At 59.2% G+C, this 9,345-nt stretch overlaps 2 protein-coding genes across 2 annotated transcripts in view; one reads left to right on the forward strand and one right to left on the reverse strand.

Moving 5' to 3' along the window:
* Window positions 1-5,442, reverse strand: part of KMT5C (lysine methyltransferase 5C) — a 6,836-nt gene extending 1,394 nt beyond the window's left edge. Inside the window, exons 1-6 of the mRNA XM_044922004.1 lie at window positions 5,433-5,442; window positions 3,585-3,822; window positions 3,261-3,426; window positions 2,750-2,859; window positions 1,851-2,014; window positions 1,710-1,729 (exon numbers count right to left, since the gene is read on the reverse strand). Of these exons, the coding sequence (XP_044777939.1) occupies window positions 1,710-1,729; window positions 1,851-2,014; window positions 2,750-2,859; window positions 3,261-3,426; window positions 3,585-3,694 (570 nt within the window). The 5' untranslated portion in view covers window positions 3,695-3,822; window positions 5,433-5,442. The remainder of the gene's footprint in view (window positions 1-1,709; window positions 1,730-1,850; window positions 2,015-2,749; window positions 2,860-3,260; window positions 3,427-3,584; window positions 3,823-5,432) is intronic.
* The window catches only part of TMEM190 (transmembrane protein 190), a 28,927-nt gene that overhangs the window by 17,911 nt on the left and 1,671 nt on the right, over window positions 1-9,345 (forward strand). The window lies entirely within an intron of this gene.

The raw sequence follows: 9,345 nt of genomic DNA on the forward strand, positions 1-9,345 counted from the left end.
GGGACGGGGACAGGGACAGGCAGTGCAGGCGCAAACAGGGGGCCCGGCTGCCGGGCTCCACCCCGCCTGGCCAAGTGCACTCCCAGAGACTGGGACCAGGACAGGGATAGGCAGGGGCTGGGCCCCCGGGAGGCCACCTCTCTGCACACACTCCCCGACCTCCCGCCCAGCTGCTGGCCTCCACCCTCCCTGCAGGACGATGATCTAACTGGCCCCTGGCAGTGTTAGCAGCCCGCACTGCCTGCCCCCTCCTGCACTCTTCCTCCGCCCCCTCTGACCCGCCACAGCCCACCCCCCACTCCCCACCAGCCTGCACCCTGGCGGCCAGGTCCAAGCTCTGGCCGCTCCCTTCCCATGCCCGTCCACTCTGCAGCTCCAGTCTGGGACGGCTGCCCCACCGGCCACTCCTGCCCCTGCCTCTGCCCCCTGCCCCCGCCTCCTACCTTCTGCCCCACCCCCGGGAGGAGTGGGACTCCCATGGGTGCCTGCACTCCAGCCTGACACACACATAGGTAGGGGTGGCTCTCACCACCGCCTGCCTGATCCCAGGCCAGCTTGCTGGAGCCTCTGTGTGCAGCGTCTCGCGTCTTTGTCCTCTCTATTCCCCCGGACTCTCACCCAGTTACACAGCAGGTCACACAGCAGGTCACACGCCAGCCTCTGGCCCCTCTCCTTCCTGCCAAGCCTCTAGCTCCTCAGCTGCCAGACCATCTCAAAACCCAGCCCCATTATTCACCCAGGAGGAGCGTCCATGGCAGACTTGAGCTCCTCTGTGGCACGCGAGGCCAGAGTCACCAGGCCGGGCCCGTCTCCAGGAGGCCCTCCACTGAGACGTATCCGTCTGGGATGCCCTGACACGCCTCGGTTTTCCTTCAACACCTAGGAAAATCCTAGTCCTCCTCCAGCGCCTGGCTCTGGCGGGACTTCTGGACAGCCTCCCTGCTCCACATGGTGCCTGGCTCCTGGGCCCTCAGGTGGCTGCCACCCGCCTCACGACAGGGCCTTGTTTTCTGTCCTACCCCGCACGTTTCCCACCCCCAAAGCCACGTCACGGGCCTGCAATCACAGAGCACAGGAACCATGGGTATGTGCTTCACCTCCATAGCAGGAGGCCAGTGGAGAGGAGTGAATGCAGCTGGGGGCTGCTGGAGCCAGGACTCGAACCAGTTCTAACCCCGGAGCCCCAGTGCCGAACCCCCACCACACCTCGGGGCTCCACACTTGGCAGGATGTGCCCTTCCCGAGACAGCTTTCTCACACTCCACACAAAACACACAGTGGTCCCCCCAAAACGCTGCTTCCCCAGCTCACTCCCTCTGCCTGGAAGCCCAGCCTCCCAGAGCCTCGTGCTCTGGGGCTCCCCCTGGCCCCACTCTGGTGGCACGGATTGGCAGGGTCCTGCCACCTGGGCCTCCTGCCTCCTGCTGTGGCCAGGGGGCATCTCCGCGTCAGGCCTGGGGCTCCAGGTGCAGGGGCACTTTCTGTCTCCCCATCACCACACTCCCCCCTCCAAGTGGCACAGCCAGGACCCTGGCCGAGGCCCCCCCCAAAACTCTCTGATAGACTCTGATAGCTGCAGGCACAAACTGGGTTGTGGCCGGGGTGGGGGACTCTGGGCACTTTCTGGCTAGTCACTGACCCAAATGCCCCTCCCCGGGGCCCCCTTGTTTCCCCCATGCCCACTCTGGGGCGGGGGGCCCAAGTCTCACCTTGCAGTTGGGTTTGCAATCTGGAGCATCAAGGAGAGGGCGGGGGAGAGAAGAGACTCAGGTGAGTGGAGGGCTGGGCAGAGGAGAGTGGGGGGCCACCCCTCCATGCCTCCCCCCCACCTGCCCTGCCCCCACCCCCACCATGGTTTATGAAGGCCGCGGGGCCCAGCCACAGCTGCGCACTGCGTTTTCGGGTGGAGTACATGATGCTGAAGTCGTTCTCCCCGGCCCTCAGCAGCCCCTCGTCGGCCTCCCGCAGCTCCGCGATGCAGCCCACCAGGAGTTCCAGCTTCTCATTCTTCTTCCTGCCAAAAGGCCAGGCCGTAGGTCTGTGAGCAGTGCCTCCCACCACCGTCTCTTCTGACAGGGGTCTCTGGGGGCTGGGGCACCAGGCCTCCTGCAGGCCGCTGCTGGCCACTGTGGTCCTCCTCCCAGATTTCTCAGATCCACCCACCTTCCTGGGGCACTTCCTGGATCCTGCATCCTCCGGGACAGGATGGCGCCCAGACAGGACACCATGTGGACCCAGGCACCCCTCCTGCTGTCCTCTTGCCCTGGGATCCTCCTCCAGCCCCCACTTGTGCGAGGCCCAAGGGCTCCTTCACCTGCACTCCCCATGAGCCCCAGTAACTCCCCGCAAGCTGCTACCCAGCCCGCCCCCGCCACGCTTCAGCAGACCCTCTGGTGGGCCTCTGCTTAGGCCCGGTTCCCAAGAATACTCAAAATTCCCTTGTGGCTGATGAAGCACCAAGGAACTGAGGTCAGTACCTGTGTGTGTACTCAGCTACCACCTGCCTTCTGTCTACACTGTGAGTGGCCGGCAGGGTCCATCCTGCTCACTGTCCTGTCCCTTACCCAGCAGTGCGTGCTAGGCCCCACTGGCACCAAGGGATGCCTGCCCCACTGGCCACTCCTGCCCCTGCCTCCTGAGCACAAACGGTACTTCCTTAGCAGGCCCTGGAACCCTGGGGTCCCATAGGTTCTCATCCCCCATCAGGGCTGCTGTAGGCAAAGAGGGTCTGTGAGCTCCGCCCTCTTACCAAGCTCTGGTAGACACAATCTTGGCTCCATTTGTCTCCATGGAATAGCGTGTACAGGGCAGGATGGTAAAGCCGCTTTCAGGCAGGAAGGCTCGGAGGTAGCGATAGATCTGGGGGAGGTGAGGGGGTGGGCGGGGTGAGGAGCTGGGGCAGGGTCGTCCTCGGCCCTCTCTCTCCTGGGTCCTAGTCCTGCTCTGCCACTGACTTGCTGTGTGGTCTTGGGGGACTCACTTCCCCTCTTGGGGGCTCAGTTTCTTCATCTGAAGAAAGTGAAGAGGTTGTACTCCATCTCAGAGGACCCCCAGCTCTCCTCTCCTTGGATTCTCTGAGCCTCGTCTCAGATGGTCCCAATGGCTAGGAAGTTAGGGAGTCTGGGGCGGGGAACTTCATCGAGGGGTCTGGAGCCTGGGGCTCCAGAAGTTCTGCCTGGCAGGGTGGAGGACCCAGGACAGGCCGAGGTGACAGGGAGGACACGTGGACTGAGGGTGGGGGAAGGGAAGGGCGCCCTCACGTGGGTCTTGAGGGCAGCCTCCTGCCGCGGGCCCCGGCTCTGGAAGTAGTGGGCCATCCAGCCTCCCAGCGTCAGGGCCCGGTACGCAGCCTCCAGGTCCCGCTGCCTCAGGAAGGCCTCCAGCGCTGAGCGCAGGTGGTGCTGTCGCCGCAGGGGGGGCACGGGGCTGGGGGAGAGGGCACGCCTGGGTCCCAGGGCCTTGGCCTATTCCCTCCGGGCCTTCCCAGGCCCCGCCCCCACCCCCACTTGGGGCTGCAGGGGCCGTGGAGGAAGGGAAGGGGTCCCCGCGGAGCCCTCGGTCCACCCTGTCCCAGGCCGCCTCACCTGACGTTCATCTTATGGGTGCGGAAGCCGAGGTAGGGGTCCAGGACAAGGCTGGTGGCAAGGTCGTCATTCTCACACAGCTCTCTGGCTGTCACTCTGTCAGGTCCCATGGTGCCCCACGGACCATGCTGCCTCTGGCCCAGAGTGGAGGGCGCAATGGAGGGGCAGGGGCAGCGCCCCGGGACTCCCACTTCTGAGCTGCCGAGGATTTGGCAAGCCTTTCGGTCTCCAGTCTCATCTACAAACCAGGGAGTACAGGCAGGCTGACTTCGCAGGGCTCTCAGCGAAGACGGATGCAACAAGTACTTCCGACAGTGGGGAAGCCCCCCAAAGAAACGTCAGTCATCGTCATGAGGATCTTCATGCTCTGGAGCACAGACACCAATCCCCCAAGCCCACACGACCACCTGCTGTGCACACCCACACACTCACACGTAGGTTTCCTCATGTCCCCGCGCGCGCGCGCGTGGGCACACACACACACACACACACACACACAGGGGCGCACGCACGCACAGTCCCTACTGGCCCAGGCAAGGCTGATTAATTGGCAGTCAGGGATAACCCTAAAGGCTTAGCCCTGCAGGAGGTGGGAGTCGGGGGAATCCATCTCCACCTCCAGCCCTCACCAAGGAAAAATCCAAGGCTTCCCACCCGCTAGGACTGACTGTTCCTCCACCCACCCCCTTGCTTGTTGGCCTCAGCCTCCACCTCCCTCCTGTCCCTCCCATCTTCCCCAACCCCCCAAGCAGCCCTTGGGAATCATCAGGAGGCTCTGGGTGAAGCCCCAGGCAGCCTGGAGGGGGGTGAGGGGAGGGAGAGCAGAGGACGGATCCCAGCACCTGCTCCCTCTCCAAGGATTCTGGGGGAGGGGGGGCTCAGAGGACAAAGCGGGGAAGGGGGGAGAGAAAAGGAATGATATGGAGAAGCAGAACAGGTCTATAAAAAGGGGAGAAAGAAGGGAATTAGCAAAAGGAAACAAAACAAGACCCCTAACCCTGACTACGGAGGGCCTGCTGGGCATCCAGACCTTGGTGCTTCAGGGAGAGTCCATAGGGGATGGCAGGGAAGGGGGAGCAGAAGACGGATCAGCAGCTAGAGCTGGGGGGAAAGGGGTTCTAGAAAAGACAGGAAGGCTGGGGATAAAGAGGGGGCGCTGCGAGAGGGCGCCGGGACAGAGCGGAAGCTGCAGAGAGGCATGTGGGGAAAGACAAAATACACAGACTGCACAGAGGGGACCTGGGCAGGGAGAAGAAGGGCCGGGGGTGCCTGCTGGACACAGAGCACGGCGGAAGGCCTGGGGGTCACGGATGACCCCACCGAAGCCAGAGTGGAGACCTGGGGTCGACGGTAGGTCCTGAGGAGGTGGAGGGGGGCCTAGGGGTCCATAGCCGGGCTTGGAGAAGCAGAGAAGGGGCAAGTCCTGCGCGTGCAGGGAGGAGCGAGCCTGGGGTCCAGGTAGGGACCTGGGCAGGCACTGAGGGTCCAGGAGCGGGGGCTGAGGTCCGCGGGGCGACACTGGGGAAGCAGACAGGGGCCTGGCAGGCAGCGAGAGTGCAGGGGAAGGGCCTGAGGTCCAGGGAGGGGAGTAGAGTCAGAGGGCGACCCGAGGGGTCCGCTCAGGCCCGGGAGTGCGGGGAGGGGCCTGGGTGAGAAAGCACAGGGAAGGGGCTGGGCGCCCGGGGCAGCCTGAGGCCCGCCGAAGGGCCGGGAGACGTGGGCGCCTGGACACGAGGAGGGGCCGGGCGGGGCGGGGGACGGTCGGGGCTGGGGGCGACCGGGAGCCAAGGCGGCGCGGGCTGGGGGCCGAGAGGGGGCTCAGAGGTCGGGCCCCGCGCCGCCCCTCACCCGCTTCTCCTCCTCCTCCTCCTCCTCAGGCACCCGCGCCGCCGCCGCCACCACCTCCCACTGCCTGCTCCAGCTCTCGTCAGACACGGTCGCCGCGCCTCCCGTCTGCGCCGCCGGGCCCGCCCCGCCGCGGCCATCGGGAGCTCCCATTGGCCGAAGCCGCCGCCACTCCTCAGTGGCTGCGGCGCTCACGCCGCTCCCATTGGCCGAGTCCGCTCGGCCCCTCCCCGCCTGCCCTCCCGTCCGTGCCCCTACGAAACCCCGCTCCGCCCGCGCCGCTGCCAAGCGCCGCCGACTGCAGCTAATGGCTCCTGTTGCTGTCATTCCACCGCTGCCATGGAGACTTGCCCCGCCCACTGCTCGGAGTCGACGCCCTCATTGGCCGAGAGCGTCGAGGCTCCAGGCTAAACTCGGGTTTGGGTCAGGTTATTCGGGTCCAAGTGGAAAGGGGGCGGGCTCAGCCGGCTCCACAGCGCGCGTGATTGGCTGGCCCTGGAACGGCTCGTCCTTCCATAGGCTAAGGCCTCCGCCCGTCACCGTAGAGTCGCGACTGGCCCATTCTCTTTCTCCGGTGAAACCTTCGCGAACCGCGGGGAGAAAGCTGGGGCGGGCGCGAGGGGTGGGTGCGCGGGCGCCTCCGTCGACCCCGCCCGGCCTGCCGTTGCCAAGGAGACAAAAGTTTATTGACAGTCCTGCCCAGCTACAAAGGGCGCCTCGCTCTTCCTCTCTGCTCGACGACCTTCTCCGCCCCACGTACCCCGGTTAATTTCGGGAGCACCCACGGGAGCTCTGCGGGTGAACGGGTCGCAAAGGAGGAGCCCGGGAAGCGGGGCCTTTGGAGAAGGCTCCCACGGGGCAACCCCCTCCCCCAGTTGGGATCACCAACCTGCTCCAATCCTGGAGGCATCCATAATTAGCAATTCGTCATAATTACGCCCAGAATAATAAGCTCCGCGCTTGGAGCTTGGAGCAGGCGGTCTTTGTTTTGCTCAGTGCTGTGTATCACGGTGCGCTTCGAACAATGCCCGGCACGGAGTAGGTGCTTCCTTAATGTGTACTGAATGAATGAATGAATGAATGACCAGCCAGTGAGGATGAAGCGGGCAGTTTCTGCGTCGCTCTGTGGACGGTAGGAAGTGGCTTGCCCTCTCTGGCCCTCAGATTAGCGTTTGTAAAACAAGGATCACACTGGTCCCTCTCTGAGGGTTTCTTCTTAACACCCTCCTGGGTGTCTTCAATAGCGCTTCCAGCATCCCCACCCCCATCTCTGTTTATGCTGTTCCTTCCCCAGCTGGGACTACCCCCTCTGAGACTGCTCTCCCCAACCGAGGTACCCTCTACAGCCCCCCAGTAAGGATGGCCACAGCTGCAGAGGAGAGCAACGGCCAGCAAGCAGAGAGGACTCCAAAAACTGAGCTCTCTGGCAAAGTCCAAAGTCCTATCAGTATGTCTGAATCTTAGAAGCGCATTCCTTATGTACACCCTCGAGAAACACTCGCAAATGTGAGCAGAAAGATAAGCTCCCAACAGTGTTTGCAGTGATGAGAAAACAAAAAACAAAAAACTGGAAACGGCTTAAATGTCCATCACATGAAGAATGGATAAATGGATCGTGACATATTCATACAGGGGAACACCACACAGCAGTGAAAGGGAATGAACCAGCACTCCGGATATCAACCTGGACAACCGCAAAGCATGTTGCTGGTTGTGGAAGTCTGCATAGTTGAGTGCGGGAAGTTTTAAAGCACAAAACACAAGGGTTGTGTGTGGATGCGTGTCTTAAATGTGTATAAACATGCATTGACGAGACAAAAGTAGGGGCAAGGCCCTACCGCTGACCCCTGCAGGTGGGACGGAAGGAATGCAATCAGGAAGCCACACAGGACATTGATATTTGCCCTTTTTTTTTTTTTTTTGTAAGCCCAGAGGTGAAAATCATGAGTTCGCTATATTCACTATCTGTTGTTTTTCTATGCGTTAAAAGATTTCTTAATATGAATAAAAATTTGACCTGCCGGGTGCCTGGGTGGCTCAGGTTATGATCCCAGAGTCCCACCTCAGGCTCCCTGCTCAGCGTGGAGTCTGCCTCTCTGCCCCTCCCCCGGCTCATGCACTCTCTCTCGTGCTCTCTTCTCTCACTGTCTCTCAAATAAATAAATAAAATCTTGGGGGGAAAAAAATTGACCTGCCAATGCCACCGCCAGGGTTTGATCCGAAGGAAATAACTGACAAGTGTTAAGATATTTATATATAAAGATGTTTGCCTCAGTATTGTTTAAAACACAGAAAAATAGAAAGAGCCTTAATATCCAACAATAGAAGATTGGTTGGATCACTTAGAGCAAATCCACCAGATGGAATAACGACAATGCCTAACAGTTACTGAGCTCTTAGCACAGGCCAGTGATTTTGCAAACAGCCCTGCGGGGAATGGGCTGTTGTGACCCCCACTGTATAGATGAGCAAAGTGAGGCTTACAGAGGGGATTGAACAGGCCATCAGACACCAGGTTTACTCTCAAACTCTGGGCTGTGGCGCCCAGATAGCATCCAGCGGGTTCTCAATCTCAGATGGCATAGCAAGGGGCACCCCAGAGAAGGCCTGAAACTTGGACACATGCTATAACATAGATGGACCTTGCAAACATGCCAGGTAAAAGGAGTCAGACACAAAAATTCACCTATGGAATGATTCCATTTCTTTTTTTTAAAGATTTTATTTATTTATTTTAGAGAGCATGCGTTCAGCGGGGGGGTGGGGGGTGCGGGACAGAGGGAGAGAATCTCAAGCCTACTCCCCACGAGTGTGGAGCCCCATTTGGGGCTCGATCTCACGACCCTGAGATCATGACCTGGGCGGAAATCAAGAGTCGGACGCTTAACCAACTGAGTCTCCCCCCTCCCCAGGCACCTGGGAATGATTCCATTTCCAAGAATTTTCCAGAATAGGTAAATCCATAGACACAGAAAGCAGATTCATGATTGCCAGGGGCTGGGGACGGGGAGGTGGGGAGGGACTAATAATAGGTATGGGGTTTCCTTTTTGGATGAAGAGGTTCTGGAACTAGAGAATGGTGATGTTGCAGAACATCGTGAATGTACATAAAGCCATTGAATTGTATACTTCAAAATGGTTAAAAGGGTAAATCTGATGTTAAGTATATTTTACTACTGAAAGAGAGAGAGAGAGAGAGAAATAATCATCTGGGGAATATAGTGAAAATATAGATTCTAAGTCTCAGCCTCCAAAAAGCCCGGTTGAGTATTTAATAATGAATCATTTTATTTTATTTTATTTTTTAGATAATTATTCTTTTTTTAAGGTATTTATTTATTTATTTATTTGATATATAGAGAGAGACAGCAAGAGCGGGAACACAAGCAGGAGTGGGAGAGGGGGAAGCAGGCTTCCCGCTGAGCAGGGAGCCTGATGCGGGGCTCGATCCCAGTACCCTGGGATCATGACCTGAGCCGAAGGCAGACGCTTAACGACTGAGCCACCCAAGCGCCCCTAATAATTAATCATTTTAGGACAGTGCTGCCCAAGTGTAGCCTGTGTCCCCGAAGCTTCAAGCAGGATCACATGGGTGCTTGGTGGGAATGAAGAATTTTGGGCCACATCCCAGAATTCCGAAATCAGAATCACCCAGACTAGTGGTTGGAATGCTCTGGAATGCTTGAGAAGGAGGCCATCGAGAATACCTTTGCAGGTGGCTTCTTCAGACCACACATTCACAGGCTGGAGGGATGTTGTGGGCTTAGTAACTCCCAAAACTTGTTATAAGACCATAAATTCAGGATGACCATATTTTGAGGGGAAAGGGATATGTATATATAAATTACATGATTGGGGACAAGGATGTGGAGAAAGGGGACCCTTGTGTCTGCTGATGGGAATGTAAGTTGGTGTA

The sequence above is a fragment of the Neomonachus schauinslandi genome, chromosome 16 (genome assembly GCF_002201575.2).
Source record: "Neomonachus schauinslandi chromosome 16, ASM220157v2, whole genome shotgun sequence".
NCBI lineage: Eukaryota > Metazoa > Chordata > Mammalia > Carnivora > Phocidae > Neomonachus > Neomonachus schauinslandi.